A 19,236-nucleotide genomic window follows, 5' to 3' on the forward strand; every position below is an offset into this window, starting at 1 on the left:
CCCACCCCCATGTGTCTCTGTATCCCCACTCAGTCACCCCTCACCTCTGTATGGTCTTGTTCCACATTTCCATTTAGCCCCTGTCCCAGTCTGTCCCCCCCACTGGCCCTTTTGAACCTCAGTCGGTGACAGCCCCCGCACCCCAGCAGCCGCAAATGCATCATCCATCCACATGTCCCATGCTTCCTAACCTGGCTCCACTGGCAGGGTGCTATGAGGAATGCAGCCAGCTGTTGGCTGCTACTGCTGGTCAGCCAGCTGCTCTCTGCTCTGGTGCCACCTCATGGGCAAAAGGTGTAACAGCAGTGCCTCTCCAACCAAATGTATTTTCTGCAGAGAAAAAAATTCTGCAGAGGACATGAATTCTGTGCATGCGCAGTGATACAGAATTCCCCCAGTGGTAAAATAAGGCTTCAGTTTCTAGAGCTGAGTAGGGCCAAGAAAGTTTCCACACCACCCGGCTATTGCCAACACTAAAGATACGTCAGTCTATGCCCATTTGTCCCTCAGCTCTTCCATTGTAGCTAACAAACACAGGTCCACCTAAGCTATGTATACTTCTCTACCACCCCCTTGGGTAGGCCATTGAACCATCTGATAGTGTCAAACTCAGTCGCTTTATTAAAACTCATATTGTACTTGTAGAGTTTCACAGAAGCATAATTACAGTACACACTCACAGAAACAACTCATTATTTATTGAGCCACATTAAGATTAGTTTATTTGCCAGTGATTGGGCCAGGACATCAGGTGTCAAACACATACACCGGATCCAGCATCTAACAACTTTATATCTTCACACTACACTTGCAAAGTGACATTTACCTTTCTTTTTTTTAAATATGTACCATACTTCCAAAATGTTAAAATAGACTAACTAGTTTCTATGGCTAAAATAAAGCATGTGGAAGAACACAACCAAAAAAGTGAGTAAGAAAGCACACATTTAAAATATACTTACACTTTTGGTTCAGTCTCTGACTGCAATATAGTTTAATTCATTTGCCTACTGAAGGTTGTATGGTCTGTACCAGAGAGCTCATGTCCTCACTTGTTAAAATGAACATATGCACAATGTTTCGCAGTAGCAACGTAATTACGGGGAAGCATAAGAAATTCATAATGCTATACACTAAACTAACTAAAACAAGACTTTAAAAATAAAATGGTTCACAGATGAACATGTGACACAGACATAACTGATGATATTAAAGCAACTTTGTGATTTAGCTAAACTCTGACTTAGTTAATGCAGTTTTTAAGGCCAGTGTAGACGGATGCACAATTTCTAAAGGGTTATACAAAACTCTGCTATAGGTCTTTTCAGTACCAAGAACTGACATTTGAAACAGACCATTTAAAGCAGAGAGGCTACTACAGCACAGAAAATTTTATTAAGCGAAGGTGAGCTTGTGTCAGACGATCAATTCGTCCACTCAGAAAATGCCTCTGATCGGCAGCATCTTTCCGTTCCTGAAGAAAGAAGTTCAATTTTTCTTTTTCTTGTAAAAGTTGCAGTATTGAATTCTGTAATTTATCTCCAAAGTCCTGAAGGATGTAGAATTGGATGATCAGAGGAATTTGGTTGGAGAGACGTTTACCTGCACTCTGAAAACAGAAGATGGTTATAAAACATTACTGTCAAAGAGAGGACATGGGAAGGGCTCTCTAGCGAAATTCAGTAAGAAGCTACAACATTCTGTGTCAAGTGATTGTTCCAGTGAGTATCTTCATGAATTAGTCTGGAAATGGTTCAGACAGCTGAGATACAACTTTTCCTTTTAATCCCATTTGAAAACATGAATGAGATGCGCTGCTAATTTCAACCATAAGTATTCTCAGCAGCATAAACACAAGGCAGACCAGTCACTGCTGACTACCTGTATAACCTAATTAATGCATCCGATGAAGTGAGCTGTAGCTCACAAAAGCTTATGCTCAAATAAATTTGTTAGTCTCCAAGGTGCCACAAGTCCTCCTTTCCTTTTCTTTTTGCGAATACAGACTTACACGCTGCTACTCTGAAACCTAATTAATGCTGACATTTGCCAGCAGAGGGCCATCCACGAAATAACACTATTGTAAAGTACAAGCTCAGAAACTGCTTCCACAGAAGCCATAGTGTGTGGCTGACCTGCTTCCACAAACTGCTGTGGGGTAGTAATGGAGTGGCTCATAAGTAATTACGTAGAACTGACAAAAACCTAAGATACCACCCTAAATTTCAAATCGTAGGATTCTAGCTTGAATCCCTTTAACATAATCAACCCGTCTGGCACAAGCAGTCTAATGGGCACAGCCCAAAGTCAACTCCCAGTATCTAGAACTTATTTGTACTAGTCCGGTGAAGTACAGGGCTGCCTTAGTGCTATGCCCGAGCCTTAACGGATGTCAGCCTGGGGATTTGATCACTTATTTAGAACCAGGAAAGCTAACTGCTATTTACTGAGCTAGTTCCCTCTTAATCTAACAAATCAGAGTACAACAGAGGCAGCAATTTATAATTCAGACAAGCTACTCAAGATGACTGACTGGCAGAGGGAACTTAAATGCAGGACCCTTTTGTGAGAAATCTCAGTCTATTGCCCAACATTTCTCCTTTCAAATCATCAAGCTAAGGGTGAAATTTTCAAGAGTATTTATGTGCTTAAATCCCCTTTTCAAAAGTGACACACCTAGGATCCTAATTCTCATATAAAATCAATGGCACTTAACTGCATAGGGTCTCTTGAAAATTTTGGTGAGTGTCTAATGGCTCTCTCTGCTGCAGATTCACTGCTCTAGGGTTATTTAACCTATTGCCAAGTGAAGCACTTTAGGACACCACAAATCTGCGTGAGATGATATAAAAACAAGTTCTCTTTTGCCTTTTCACCCTACCTCATAACATCTACTGCTAACATAACCACTTCTAATAACTGTCATAATATGTTTGTTCTCTCCATGAGAACAAAATGGAAACAGAGGCCTGCTTGTTCAATGGCTGCCTCTAGTTTTATGGATGTACTGATTTGTATCTCCAGGTGCATCCATTTTGTGCCACTGCACCTGCATTTTGCTGGTGGTGCATTGTTGTAGACCAGGCTGAGGCTAAAAATCAGAACCTTAATTTCTCAGTTGGTGGACATAGGGCTAAATTCAGAGGTGGCCTAAGTTTTGTCATTAAGTTGGTGAAATCTGGTGTAACAGAGCAGGAAAAACAATCAAAAGGCAGATGCAGTATCATAGAATATCAGGGTTGGAAGGGACCCCAGAAGGTCATCTAGTCCAACCCCCTGCTCGAAGCAGGACCAATTCCCAGTTAAATCATCCCAGCCAGGGCTTTATCAAGCCTGACCTTAAAAACCTCTAAGGAAGGAGATTCTACCACCTCCCTAGGTAACGCATTCCAGTATTTCACCACCCTCCTAGTGAAAAAGTTTTTCCTAATATCCAATCTAAACCTCCCCCACTGCAACTTGAGACCATTACTCCTCGTTCTGTCATCTGCTACCATTGAGAACAGTCTAGAGCCATCCTCTTTGGAACCCCCTTTCAGGTAGTTGAAAGCAGCTATCAAATCCCCCCTCATTCTTCTCTTCTGCAGGCTAAACAATCCCAGCTCCCTCAGCCTCTCCTCATAAGTCATGTGTTCCAGACCCCTAATCATTTTTGTTGCCCTTCGCTGGACTCTCTCCAATTTATCCACATCCTTCTTGTAGTGTGGGGCCCAAAACTGGACACAGTACTCTAGATGAGGCCTCACCAATGTCGAATAGAGGGGAACGATCACGTCCCTCGATCTGCTCGCTATGCCCCTACTTATACATCCCAAAATGCCATTGGCCTTCTTGGCAACAAGGGCACACTGCTGACTCATATCCAGCTTCTCGTCCACTGTCACCCCTAGGTCCTTTTCCGCAGAACTGCTGCCTAGCCATTCGGTCCCTAGTCTGTAGCTGTGCATTGGGTTCTTCCATCCTAAGTGCAGGACCCTGCACTTATCCTTATTGAACCTCATCAGATTTCTTTTGGCCCAATCCTCCAATTTATCTAGGTCCTTCTGTATCCTATCCCTCCCCTCCAGCGTATCTACCACTCCTCCCAGTTTAGTATCATCCGCAAATTTGCTGAGAGTGCAATCCACACCATCCTCCAGATCATTTATGAAGATATTGAACAAAACCGGCCCCAGGACCGACCCTTGGGGCACTCCACTTGATACCAGCTGCCAACTAGACATGGAGCCATTGATCACTACCCATTGAGCCCGACAATCTAGCCAGCTTTCTACCCACCTTATAGTGCATTCATCCAGCCCATACTTCCTTAACTTGCTGACAAGAATACTGTGGGAGACCGTGTCAAAAGCTTTGCTAAAGTCAAGAAACAATACATCCACTGCTTTCCCTTCATCCACAGAACCAGTAATCTCATCATAAAAGGCGATTAGATTAGTCAGGCATGACCTTCCCTTGGTGAATCCATGCTGGCTGTTCCTGATCACTTTCCTCTCATGCAAGTGCATCAGGATTGATTCTTTGAGGACCTGCTCCATGATTTTTCCAGGGACTGAGGTGAGGCTGACTGGCCTGTAGTTCCCAGGATCCTCCTTCTTCCCTTTTTTAAAGATTGGCACTACATTAGCCTTTTTCCAGTCATCCGGGACTTCCCCGGTTCGCCATGAGTTTTCAAAGATAATGGCCAATGGCTCTGCAATCACAGCTGCCAATTCCTTCAGCACTCTCGGATGCAACTCGTCCGGCCCCATGGACTTGTGCACGTCCAGCTTTTCTAAATAGTCCCTAACCACCTCTATCTCCACAGAGGGCTGGCCATCTCTTCCCCATTTTGTGATGCCCAGCGCAGCAGTCTGGGAGCTGACCTTGTTAGTGAAAACAGAGGCAAAAAAAGCATTGAGTACATTAGCTTTTTCCACATCCTCTGTCACTAGTTTGCCTCCCTCATTCAGTAAGGGGCCCACACTTTCCTTGGCTTTCTTCTTGTTGCCAACATACCTGAAGAAACCCTTCTTGTTACTCTTAACATCTCTGGCTAGCTGCAGGCCCTCCTGATATCATTCCTACATGCCCGAGCAATATTTTTGTATGTGTGATGAAGTATGATGATGAAGTATGTGTTTTGAAGTATGATGAAGCAAGCCTCTGTTATACACTCAACTTGTAACTATACCTTGTACCTGTAACTGTACCTTGTAACTGTAGCTCACGAAAGCTTATGCTCAAATAAATTGGTTAGTCTCTAAGGTGCCACAAGTACTCCTTTTCTTTTTGCGAATACAGACTAACACGGCTGTTACTCTGAAACCTATACCTACATAATGATTCTGTACATTGATACTGTACTGTACATGCCTTTCACATCACATCTAAATTTGCCCATAGACATTTTGCATCAGCTATTCAAAATTCCAGTTAATACAAAAAGATGTTATCCATGGACATCAAGGTGGGGGATTATATGCCTTATAAATGTTACCAGTATTTTCTTAAATTAAAAACAAAGAGAGACTCTTTCTATTGATTGCAATGGGAACTGGATTGGTACATGCTGGAGGATTTGGAGTGGAATAAAAACTGCTGTGGTAGGAATCCATAAACTCACACTGAAGTATGCCTCCAAGTGGTAAGTCATATCCTGAATGGCAGGGTGGTTCTGGACAGTTCCAGAATTGAAACTCAAGGAGACCAGGTTCAGACTGTGGGCTGCTTCCTTTGATGTTTCTTTCTCAATAACTTTTAAGTCTTGTCTGTAAACATTGTCCTGGCAGTATACAAGCTGCTCCATTTTAAAATGGATTTTAATAATTGTTTCAGCTTCCTCTGATTGTTTCTTGCTAATGTCTTCAATTCTGCCCTGTGAAGGGAGAGAAGTGGGGGGAAGAAAACTATCAAAATCCACTAAACAACAGATGGTGCACGTAAGTACAGGACCAGCCCCATGTGACAGATAATGTGTGACATGGTGTCACAGGGTTCCCAAGAGCACACGGTAAGAGCCAGATTCTGGCTCCCTGTCTCCTGGTGCAAGGGGGCAGGAGAGGCCACGTTGCCTTATGCCCCCATTACACTTGTGGACAGGAGCAGCCAAAAGCCTGCCACTTGAGTTCCCTGAGTGCGAACAAAATCCACACCTTTGGCCATGCCCAACAAACCAACCTTCAGCCAGGCACTGAGCATCTAATGGTTCAGCTATAGCAACCCCTCCTCTCTGGCCTTCCAGATTCCTTACCCTTTCAATATACCCAAAACTTCAGTGGGAAAATCATCTACCTCTCCTCAGTGCTACAATTACATTCAAACCTTCTTAAAATCCTTTCACAGGATCCACATTGCCTCCCAATCCAAATTCAGCCTTGTTCTCAGCTTCAAGGACTTCCACAACATAGCACCTGCCTTCCTCCCCCTCTGCTTTTGTCTCCCTGTAAACTTCCTGCCCTCTTCTTTGCTCAGCCAAAGTCACTTACCTGATTGCTGCCTGATTTTTCAAAGCTGCTGAGCCTCTGCATCTCCCAGAGATTTCAAAATGATTTGTGGATGCTCATCACTTTTGAAAATTAGGCCATAAATGCCTCTATCTTGTGTATGCCCCTGGGCCTTTTTTCAGGCAGTTCCCTGTGAGTGGCAGCCCTTCCAACCTCTCTCTCTCAAAGTCTTTTCTCAAAACTTAGTTCTTCAGTGACCACAGTCACATCAAAAAAAAAAAAAAAGTCTCTCCCACATGATATATATAAATCTCTAAGCAGCCCCATCATCATATTGTCTTTGACCTTTCCACTTCCTGTGGTGTTGTCTTCTGTTCTTAACACAGGCACTGCAAAGACTTATAAGCATGCTTGACTTCAAGTAGTCCCATTTAACTCTCTGGGAGTACTTACATGCTTAAGTCCCTGCAGGAATGAAATCTGAGATTGTAAACTCCTTGGGGCAGGGACTCAAAATTTGTTGTGTGCAGTGCTGTGCACATATATGGTGTAAATTATAGTGCAATCCATTCAAGAAACTGGGAAATGTACAGTTTATAGCAATGACAACGTTACTGGATGAATGTAGCCAGCCAGCCAGCCCCCCCCTCTCAGACCAGCATTGCTGGAAACAAGGAGGAAGCCGGAACAGGGCACTTAACATATATTCCAGCACAGCCTTTGAAGCTGTGAAAGCACAGGTGTGCTGCTACAATGTGCCTCTGGGAACAGATACAATGATTAAGCTCACAGCAGGCAGAGGCCCTGTGACAGACATGGCTCTTAGCCCCTACTAAATAGCGTGATGCACACACACCAACATCCTAGGTGGGAAAATATTTACCCTGATAAAAGAAATGTCCAGTAGTCGAAACTTATTGTTTCTCTCCCTTGCAAGTGTAAACTACTCTTGCGAAAGCTGGCGTCACCCAGACAGACCAGCCTCAATTTGGCATAAGAAAGGAGAAAGAGAATAAAGGAGTACAGAGGTATAAGTAGGGGACCTACAGCACCATGATTTTTGAGTGCTTTTCACTATCTATCTGCTGGTCAGATAAGTGACAGCCTCCCAAGGCTTCTACAGCTAAGAGGGTCCCTACGCCTTGTCCCTTATTCGTCTTTCCGCGGAATTGAGTGACCGATCCTGGCTTGGCACCGCTGGAATCAAGAGATGCAAGGAGGGTAAGAAGCACCCACACCTGATCTCCTATCTTTAGTGTACACATATTTTGAAATAGAGCTCTATACTTTGTTTTCTTTCTTTGGGATTGTGGCTTCAGTTTTGTAACTTGTTTGTGTGTGTAACATCTCTACATTTAAATAAGTAGGCACTAGCAATTTTGTAACCACATGATTAGAATCTAGCTTAATAAATTTTGGTAACCATTTGTGCATAAGCCTGACTTGTTTTCTCTGGTTTACTGTAAAGCAGCCGACACAATTAAAGAACCTCAGCCGTTTTGGCTCTAAAGCCTGGCCATTAGGTGAGAGTACTAAGAGCCTAGCGTTGAGTTGTGCCGCCTCCACGGGGCAAACTCTTGGGGCACCTGTCAGTCAATCCTGGCTGCCCGCTGCGAAGGAGCTCTGAGCTCTGGCAGTTAAAGTCACGGGTGGTTAGGATCTTGGGGCATCCGTCAGCCTAGCCCGGGCTGCCCGCCGTGAAGGGACAGTGCGTCCTAGCGGTTAAAGTCACGGATGGTATAAACGGGCATAGCTGGCACCTCACCAAACATCCTTGGCCGTCGGCTAACAGAAATTGGCGTCATGAACAGGGTTGTGATATAGGCTGCACTACAGTAACACAATGAAACTAGTCATGATAAACACCACAGAATTCCCTGAGCTAGAGAAAAGTTTGACCCAAGAGGGATGGGGAAATCCTCTGTGGAGCAAAGAACTGCTAGAGAAATATTGGGGAAAACCAGCAGAGATCTCGCAGCATTTCTGTAACTGGAGAACTGCCTGCAAGATGAAGAAAGGGAAAGGAAAAGGTGCTTGTATATGGCTGCTTACTAACATTTGGCAAGCTGCCTGTAAGGATTATCATAGTCTGGCAATAGAATTTAATAGGCTACAACAGGAAAGGGACACACTGCGCAAGGAATGCCAGAATTTAGATACCAGAGTAAGAACACTGAATAGGGATATGGAACATCTTCAGAAAAGATTACTTCCCTTAATTGAGAAAGAAGGGATAGAACGAAGGGAAAAGCTGGAGACTAAAACACGCAGTATCAACCGGGCTAAAGTTGAGACTGCTCTCTGGCTAGACCCTGAGGAATGGGATGGAGACATTTGGGATTCAGCAGATGAGTCCCCCTCCTCTGAGGAGGAAGGTCCCTCTGTAAAATTAAGACTAGCTATCACACATCACAAATCAGAAGAACATGAGGAAAATTTGAGTGGGGCAGAGCTGGATGAAGAAGGGGATGACAATTATCCATCCACCACTTCAAAAACAAAGAAGGGAGGTAAAAAGGGGAAAGGGAGTAAAGCTCCAACACACTTTACCAAAATTACCACCCGCCAATATACTCCCATGGAGTTAAAAACAATCCAGGGAGATTTTGCTAAAAAGCCTGAGGAAGGTATAATAGAGTGGCTGGTCCGCCTCTGGGACACTGGGGGTGGATATATACGCCTGACAGCCCAAGAAACTGAGCGCCTTAACTTAGGTGCAGGAATATTCCTGGAACATTCAGAGGGGAACACCCCTAAAACACTTTGGTCTCTGGCTTGTCGATGGGCAAGAGGAATTTACCCAGCAGACCGAGATGAACCCACAGTAATGCACTGGACCAACATAGATGAGGTAAAAACAGCTCTATTAACTGTGGCTGTCATTAGCATGCTTGGCCAAAACCCTCAAGAGTTAGCCTATGAAAGCCCATGGGAGGGTCAGGTAGATGTAGATGATCTCAGACCCCTGCTTAAGGGAGTTCCGAGTAACCACAGGGCTATGGCACTGTCCCTTAGATCAGAAGCTGCAGCACATAACAGAACCTTTCGGGCACTGCTAAACCTTCTGGTGTCATGCTTTAGAGAATTCGGAGACATCAGAGCACTGACAGGCAAAGCTAAGATGCGTTCCCTTCAGGGAAACAAGGGGGCACCATCTAAAGGACATAAAAACAAGCGAGAGCCATGCCAGGAGGAAAAGGAGCTTAGAGCCAAGTTGTGGAGACAATGTCTGGCTTTAGGTTATCCCAGAGATGTGATAAATGGACTGCCCACAGAGCGGCTAAAATTATTCACCACCTTTAAAAGAGCTGACTGGGAGACAACTAATGCTACTCCCAGTGCACCTCTGCAGCTGTCTCCTCTTTCCCCACCTGCAGACACCCGGTATACTCCATTGCTGCAGCAACTGCAAGAGTTACCAGAGCAGGGAAACTAGCTTGCGGGGGTCAATCTCCTCTCCTAATAAACCAGCTTAAATCCAAAGAGGAGAAAACAACAGCAAAAGACCCCCGGATACATGTAACTGTAAATGACAAACACATTATTCCTTTCTTAATGGACACAGGGGCTCAAAGGTCCATGATTAAGCGAGAAAGTTTTCAGGTCTCGCCACCTACTGGCGGAAAGCAGGTACTTGTTACAGGGGTAAATGGCAGTACCATAACTTACCCATTAGTTAAGATAAAACTGGATATCCCCTTGCAACCCCACCACCAGCCCCGAAAATATGAGGTGATTTTGGGCAATGCCAACATACTGGGCATGGATGTTTTAAGAGGAAAGAAGGAAAGGATTAATGGGGAAAGATGGGCTTTTGGAGTCAGTTCTGTTCCTCATGCCACCCACCTGGAAGAGGAAAACCCTCCCCACTATTCTGTAAACTTACTTAGCAGCTCGCCTGCTCTCCCGCTCTCAACAGTAACAAACATAAAGCGGTATAATGTCCCAGCTGAGGCCATAAGCCCTGTTACTGACCTGATCAAAGATTTGGAACAGCGAGGAATTTTAATTCGTACCCACTCTCGCTTTAATTCTCCTGTGTGGCCCATCAAGAAACCAAATGGCAAATGGAGACTCACTATAGACTATAGGAAGCTAAACAGTAACACTGGACCATTAACTGCAGCAGTCCCTAGCATAACAGATATTGTAAACACCATACAAACCTGGGATAAACCCTGGCTAGCAGTATTAGATGTAAAGGACATGTTCTTCATGGTCCCTTTGCAACCAGCTGACCAGGAAAGATTTGCTTTTACTTGGAAAGGTGTACAATACACTTTTACCCGAATGCCACAAGAGTTTAAACACTCACCCACTATTTGCCAGGGGGCACTGGCAAAGGTCCTAGATGACCTTATACTGCCACCCAATGTACAAACTGTGCAATACATTGATGACATCTTAATAGGTGGGAAAACCTCAGAAGAGGTACAGGAGGCTATGAATCAAATCAAAGGAGCACTAGAAGCCCTTAATTTAGAGTTACCAGCTGAGAAATGCCAAGGTCCCTCCCAAGAGATAAAATTCTTAGGTACTGTATGGATGGGAGGTAGGAGGTCTGTGCCTAATGACACTGTGCAAGAGCTAAATCAGGCACCCTCCCCTGAAAGTAAAGATCAATTGAGACAGATTTTGGGAACCCTGGGATTTTGGAGAAAACATGTACCTGGCTTTGCCATTATAGCCAGACCATTGTACAATTTGTTAAAGAAAAGTGCTGCCTGGGAATGGGCTCCTGCCCATGAGGAAGCCCTCAGGCAACTGATAGGGGAGATACACACCTATCAGGCTTTGGGTCCCATACATCCTGAAGCCCCATTCCATTTGTACCTAACTGTGGGAGCCACTGGAATGTCTTATGCTCTCTGGCAAGACAGTGACACTGCTCCCAGACGACCAATTCAGTTTGGTTCCAAGTCATGGCAAGGGTCACAGGCTAACTACACACCTTATGAGAAGCTGCTTCTGGCAGCTTACACAGCCTTGAGAGAAACTGAGGAATTAACTCAGGATAAGGATATCACAATTCACACTCCTCTTCCAATCATTAAACCTATATTGGAAGGGAAAGAGTTACCACCTGGTGTAGCACAAAAGATGACTATCCAAAGATGGGCACTTTACATACACCACAGGGTAGGGAGTGCAGACACTGCACAAAACCCCACTATGATTCAGGAATCCCTATGGAAAGTAGGAATGCCTGATGAATACTGCCTACCTCCACAGCAGTCTCCCATTAAGGATGCTGCCCCATTTGATCCTTCTAAGCCTGAGGGAGTATGGTTCACTGATGGCAGTGCCAGGCTGGTCAAAGGAAAATGGAAGGGAAAAGCTGCAGCAGTGCCTGCAGACACCTCTGCAGCACCCCTAACTGCTGAAATTGATGGGTCAGCACAACTTGCAGAATTGGCTGCAATTAAACTGGCCTGTGAAGCAGGAGCCACCGCAGTATATACGGACTCCTATGCGGTATGGGCAGGTGCCACTCAGTGGATCGCTAACTGGAAAAATAACCACTGGGAAATAGGAGGTAAACCAGTCTGGGGACTGGAATACTGGAAGTGGTTATATCAGCATGCCCTGCAACAACCCCTGTCTATAGGACATGTCTCAGCTCATCAGAGGAATAATACCCCAGCTGCACAGTTAAACAATGTAGCCGATGCAGCTGCCCAGCTCTTTACCACACAAGTAGAATGGGAACGCTTATATTCATGGTTACATGATAATTTAGGACACACAGGAAGTGATGAGTTAGTGCGGCAAGCACATATCAGGGGGTGGCCTATCACCCACAGACAGGCTAGAGACCTGGTGCAAGCCTGCACTATTTGTGCTGAGACTAGAAAACATATAGCAGAAGGACAAAGGTTTGCCAGGCTAAGAGATGGAAAAACACTATGGGCAACAAGAAAAGGAGTACTTGTGGCACCTTAGAGACTAACCAATTTATTTGAGCATGAGCTTTCGTGAGCTACAGCTCACTTCATCGGATGCATGCCGTGGAAACTGCAGCAGACTTTATTTATACACAGAGAATATGAAAAAATACCTCCTCCCACCCCACTGTCCTGCTGGTAATAGCTTATCTAAAGTGATCATCAGGTGGGCCATTTCCAGCACAAATCCAGGTTTTCTCACCCTCCACCCCCCCACACAAATTCACTCTCCTGCTGGTGATAGCCCATCCAAAGTGACAACTCTTTACACAATGTGCATGATAATAAAGTTGGGCCATTTCCTGCACAAATCCAGGTTCTCTCACCCCCTCACCCCCCTCCCAAAAACCACACACACAAACTCACTATCCTGCTGGTAATAGCTCATCCAAAGTGACCATTCTCCCTACAATGTGCATAATTAAGGTGGGCCATTTATATCAATTATGCACATTGTAGGGAGAAACTGGGAAATGTACAGTTTATAGCGATGACAACGTTACTGGATGACTGTAGCCAGCCAGCCAGCCCCCCACCCTCAGACCAGCATTGCTGGAAACACAGGAGGAAGCCGGAACAGGGCACTTAACATATATTCCAGCACAGCCTTTGAAGCTGTGAAAGCACAGGTGTGCTGCTACAATGTGCCTCTGGGAACAGATACAATGATTAAGCTCACAGCAGGCAGAGGCCCTGTGACAGACATGGCTCTTAGCCCCTACTAAATAGCGTGATGCACACACACCAACATCCTAGGTGGGAAAATATTTACCCTGATAAAGGAAATGTCCAGTAGTCGAAACTTATTGTTTCTCTCCCTTGCAAGTGTAAACTACTCTTGCGAAAGCTGGCGTCACCCAGACAGACCAGCCTCAATTTGGCATAAGAAAGGAGAAAGAGAATAAAGGAGTACAGAGGTATAAGTAGGGGACCTACAGCACCATGATTTTTGAGTGCTTTTCACTATCTATCTGCTGGTCAGATAAGTGACAGCCTCCCAAGGCTTCTACAGCTAAGAGGGTCCCTACGCCTTGTCCCTTATTCGTCTTTCCGCGGAATTGAGTGACCGATCCTGGCTTGGCACCGCTGGAATCGAGAGATGCAAGGAGGGTAAGAAGCACCCACACCTGATCTCCTATCTTTAGTGTACACATATTTTGAAATAGAGCTCTATACTTTGTTTTCTTTCTTTGGGATTGTGGCTTCAGTTTTGTAACTTGTTTGTGTGTGTAACATCTCTACATTTAAATAAGTAGGCACTAGCAATTTTGTAACCACATGATTAGAATCTAGCTTAATAAATTTTGGTAACCATTTATGCATAAGCCTGACTTGTTTTCTCTGGTTTACTGTAAAGCAGCCGACACAATTAAAGAACCTCAGCCGTTTTGGCTCTAAAGCCTGGCCATTAGGTGAGAGTACTAAGAGCCTAGCGTTGAGTTGTGCCGCCTCCACGGGGCAAACTCTTGGGGCACCTGTCAGTCAATCCTGGCTGCCCGCTGCGAAGGAGCTCTAAGCTCTAGCAGTTAAAGTCACGGGTGTGGAGAGGCTCTTAGTGCTGCCATTGGGGCACCTGTCAGTCAGTATTGACTGCCTGCTGCGAAGGAGCTCTGAGCTCTAGCAGTTAAAGTCACGGGTGGTTAGGACCTTGGGGCATCTGTCAGCCTAGCCCGGGCTGCCCGCCGCAAACGGACAGTGCATCCTAGCGGTTAAAGTCACGGATGGTATAAACGGGCATAGCTGGCACCTCACCAAACATCCTTGGCCATCGGCTAATAATGATGTAACAAACCTTAATTTCTCCTGCATATACAAATTTCCATTTATTTACAGTTTCTCTGTTACCTTATTGCACAACATATTCATAAAGGTGCAGGAATCTCCCCAGTTGCTTAAAGGTACAACAATTAAATAAGTGACTGATCAAGAGTGAAGGAGTAACATGTAGTTCTATATATAATACATTATGCCATTCAGTATTGCTTGACTTATATCAGGTTACATAAAATCATAGAAGTGTTGGACTGGAAGGGACCTAAAGAGGTCATCTAGTCCAGTCCTCTGCACTCAAGGCAGGACTACACAATAATTAGACCATTCCTAACAGGTGTTTGTGTAGCCTGTTCTCAGATGATGGAGATTCCACAGCTTCCCTTGACAATTTGTTCCAGTGCTTAACTACCTTGACAGTTAGGAAGTTTTTTCTCATGTTCAGCCTAAACCTCCCTTGCTGCAATTAAAGCCCATTGCTTTTTGTCCTGTCCTGGGAGATTAAGGGGAACAATTTTTCATCTTTGCCCTTGTAACAATCTTTCATGTACTTGAAAACTTATGATGTCCCCCTCAGTCTTCTCCTCTCCAAACTAAACAAACCCAATTTTATCAATCTTCCCTCACAGGCCATGTTTTCCAGACCTTTAATCATTCTTGTCGCTCTTCTCTGGGCAGCATGTGGTGTCTCACCTTAGCAGCTCTGTTAAGATTTTGAAAATCCTCAAAATGATCTTTGGCAACCTCTGTAAAAGCTTTTCGGACAATTTCTGAGGGGAGAAAAGAGACATAAAATAAAGGACTGAGCTACTAGTAGCACAAGATTTGTGAAAACTGGTCATTCTCCATATCTATTCAAAGCACAGGTGCCAACTTTTGTTGGTGCCGGTGGGTGCTCGCACCCCCCCCAGTCCCACCCCCGCCCCGCCCTGACTCCGCCCCCTCCCTGCCTCTATTGGATCCCTCCCCAAATCCCTGCCCTGGCCCCGCCTCTTCCCGAAGCGCTCCACGTTCCCCCTCCTCCCCCCTCCCTCCCAGGCTTGCCCCGCGAAACAGCTGTTTCTGTTATTATTATTCAGGCTTCCAAAAGTTGTCAGTGATGATAAGAGTTCGCTCTAGTTAGCACTATTCATCCATAGATCTCAAAGAGCTTTACCAAGGAAAGCAAGTATCAGAATCCCTACTTTAAAGACAGGAACACTGAATCACAGAGATTACGTGATTTGCCCATGGTTAAACAGTAGGTCAGCTGCAAAGCTGAGAATCGAATACTGGTCAACTGACTATCGCTGGGTAAAATTTTTTGAATGGTTTATTCACTGAAAAAAGCAGTTTTGGTTGACCCAAAACTATCTGAATATGATCCAATAGTTTCAGGTGGGGAAGAGCTGGACTCTTCTACTTTACTGACAAATTCCAAACATTTTTGGAACCAAGATGAATATTTCCCCCGATTATACCCCCGGTTTGGCAGCTGAACAAAGTATGCCTTGTGAAGGATCATTTGAAAACTCATAATTTTCTGATCATTATTGTCCTGGTAAAATGTGGGGGGCAACACTGTATGTAAAGTTATGAGAGTATACTGTATGATATTACTGAGACATATTCCAAGTCTGCAAAAATAGTCACAAACCAGGTGTCAACAAAATCAAATGGACTATTGCCTGTACAAGTGGCCAATCTTTGGCAGGTAAAAGGGTGTGAATAAGAAATCTACATCTTGGCAAAGAAACAGCTGAAGATTCCTGTCCCCACAGAATTCCTGTCTCCTGAACTTCAGCTGGAAATGATTTTTAAAGAAAAAGGGAAGTATAAGAAAGGAGAACCGATGCCCCCAAATACTCCTCCCTTTCTCTCTGCCCAGGGCATCACCACAACCTGAAGGACAAGGAAAGTAACATGGAACTGCCAGATGCAGGACCAGATGCTCCCCTAAGGCACAACATCTTCAGCCTAAAGCTGACCTTCATGTTTTCTGTAAAAAATGAAACTTTTAACCCACTTTTAACTTTTAGGCACCTTTAGAATGCTGATGTCCTAAGTACGTGCCTCCTGTGCTAATTGGAAATTCAGCCCTGTCCACAGAGGTCCTGGCTAAAAAAAATCCAGCCAGCAAGACTGCTGAAGCACATGGTGAGAGAGAGAGAGACCCTTGTTTTGAATTCATTTAGCTTGTTAAATTAGATATTAGTTGCATTTTGCCTTTATTTTCTCGTAACCAAATCTGACTTTTATGCCTCATTACTTGTAATCACTTAAAAATCTCATTTTATGTAGTTAACAAACTTGTTTTATTGTTTTATCTAAACCAATATGTTTGGATTGACGTGTCTAGGAAAACCCATTTGAAATAATAGTTAATTTTCTATTAATGAAATGACAGACTTTATATGAGCTTGTATTGTCCAGGAGGGTGCTAGACAGTACAAGATGCACATTTCTGGGGGCAAGTCTGGGAATGGGAATTTGCTGGTGTTACTCTGCAGTGTAATTCATGAGTGGCTGGCCATAGCACTCAGACAGTATAGCTGGGAGTGTCTTACATGCTGGAAGTTGTGTGTGGGCAGACCAGGAGTGGTGGCTTTCACAGCAAAGCAGTGTAAAAAGTGCCCCAGGTTGGAGAACTGAAGGGGCACAGCTATTCATCAGTCCAGATTGTACCTTGGGTAATTTCACAACTCTCTCCATCTGTCGTCTCCTCTCCATGCAGGGTCCCTCGCTCCAGGTTCCTGCTCTACTTCCCTTTACTCCCATCCAGGCTCCCTAGCCTCCTTTCTCTTCTTTCCACACTCCCCCTAGGCCCCTACCCAAACTCCTTTTTTTCTCCCCAGGCTAATCTCCAGTTGAGGGTCCCCAGCACTAGGATCCCCAGTTGAATTCCCTCTCAGACAGAGGTACCATTTCAGATTTTTTGGGGGTGTGTGGGGGGGGACACAACTTAACTGTGATTCCAGGGCTCCTTAGACAACTGAAAACTCTAGGGGTTTTTGTTTGTCTGTTTGTTTGTTTGTCTGTTTGTTTGTTTTTTAGACAACAATTTAGAAATTAGCTGACAGGAGCACCGTATCTAATTCCTATATAAAAAGAGAGAATTAAATACATATTAGACCCACCCAGCTCTAATACTAACATTCTCATATCTTGTGCCAAATCACTTAAGGGACACTGGTTAGGTTTAAAATTTTAGTGTATATTCCTACTTTGTTACTAACTCTTGAATACAGCAATTGAAACAATTGTAGAAAAATCTAGATTACTTTCTATCACTTTTTTGCAGCTCACCAAGCTTGGAATATGATGTTTGCAAAAGTTAAATGATCTACTAGGCCAACGCCCTGTGAGTTTACACTGCACCTGCCTGGACCCATATGCCTGACTCACAACAAATAATAGAATAGAAACTGTCCTTAAACAGGAGTGAAACTGACACTTTCAAGTCACTTTCACGGTATTGCCAATCCCAAATGTTCAAAAATCATGAATCAGGCTCATCAAAAATCATGAGATTGGCCTTAAAACCATAAGATTATGTAATAATAATAGATCTGGTGTTCTTTATTTTTGCCTTCTGCTTTTTGAGCCTTTAGGGTGTATGGGGGTCACATTTGAAGCTTTCTCCATAGCCAAAAGGGCTAGATACTTCATTTTTCTTTAAGAATGAAGGCTGAAATCATCGCATACCTACTTGACTCCAGGAGCTGGGGCTTTAAGGAAAACAATAATTATGAGACTCATGACAAAATCATGAGAGTTGGCAACACAGCTTTCACTTCTATATAAAGACTAGTTACTTTCCAGAAGGCTCTTAAACACGACACTAAAAGTGACTGAGTTGCAGTTCTCACAGGAGAATATTTACAACCCAACACCAAGAAAATTCCACATTTTAAAGCTGTCAAGTTTCCTCCCCCACTCTGAACTCTAGGGTACAGATGTGGGGACCTGCATGAAAAACCTCCTAAGCTTATCTTTACCAGCTTAGGTCAAAACTTCCCCAAGGTACAAAATATTCCACCCGTTGTCCTTGGACTGGCCGCTACCACCACCAAACTAATACTGGTTACTGGGGAAGAGCTGTTTGGACGCGTCCTTCCCCCCAAAATACTTCCCAAAACCTTGCACCCCACTTCCTGGACAAGGTTTGGTAAAAAGCCTTACCAATTTGCCTAGGTGACTACAGACCCAGACCCTTGGATCTTAAGAACAATGAACAATCCTCCCAACACTTGCACCCCCCCTTTCCTGGGAAATGTTGGATAAAAAGCCTCACCAATTTGCATAGGTGACCACAGACCCAAACCCTTGGATCTGAGAACAATGAAAAGCATTCAGTTTCTTACAAGAAGACTTTTAATAAAAATAGAAGTAAATAGAAATGAAGAAATCCCCCCTGTAAAATCAGGATGGTAGATATCTTACAGGGTAATTAAATTCAAAAACATAGAGAATCCCTCTAGGCAAAACCTTAAGTTACAAAAAAGATACACAGACAGAAATAGTTATTCTATTCAGCACAATTCTTTTCTCAGCCATTTAAAGAAATCATAATCTAACACATACCTAGCTAGATTACTTACTAAAAGTTCTAAGACTCCATTCCTGGTCTATCCCCGGTAAAGACCAGCATATAGACAGACACACAGACCCTTTGTTTTTCTCCATCCTCCCAGCTTTTGAAAGTAGCTTGTCTCCTCATTGGTCATTTTGGTCAGGTGCCAGTGAGGTTACCTTTAGCTTCTTAACCCTTTACAGGTGAGAGGAGCTTTCCCCTGGCCAGGAGGGATTTCAAAGGGGTTTACCCTTCCCTTTATATTTATGACAAAAGCTGAGAAAAAAAATGAGTCTTCTGAGGTATATTAGAGCCACTGCAGGCAGGAAAGGAAAATAAACAGGCACAGAAGTTCTGGGCAGCTCTTCCTCTTGAAAGAAAGTTGCAGGTGTGACAATGCAATCCGTATGATGTTATGAAACTATGCTAATGAGTGTGAATATAATGTAACTGGACTATGCTTCATGCAAAAGGTCTCTTGTAAGGTATCATTACAAAGCTTATAATCTGCTGAGTGTGGTCATCCTATTTGTATAAATGTAAC

At 44.1% G+C, this 19,236-nt stretch overlaps 1 protein-coding gene across 1 annotated transcript; it reads right to left on the reverse strand.

Annotated features, from left to right (window-relative positions):
* Positions 1-679: 679 nt before the first annotated feature.
* LOC311518787 (interferon-induced GTP-binding protein Mx1-like) lies at positions 680-18,805 on the reverse strand (the record flags this gene model as incomplete). The annotated part of the gene is made up of 4 exons (XM_084624851.1): positions 680-1,609; positions 5,606-5,857; positions 14,834-14,910; positions 18,721-18,805. 4 exons carry the CDS (start codon positions 18,803-18,805, stop codon positions 1,376-1,378), a joined length of 648 nt encoding a protein of 215 aa, XP_084480977.1. The 3' UTR covers positions 680-1,375.
* Between the last annotated feature and the right edge of the window lie 431 nt (positions 18,806-19,236).

This window comes from Lepidochelys olivacea (genome assembly GCF_965140295.1).
Source record: "Lepidochelys olivacea isolate rLepOli2 genome assembly, chromosome: 1".
Lineage (NCBI taxonomy): Eukaryota > Metazoa > Chordata > Testudines > Cheloniidae > Lepidochelys > Lepidochelys olivacea.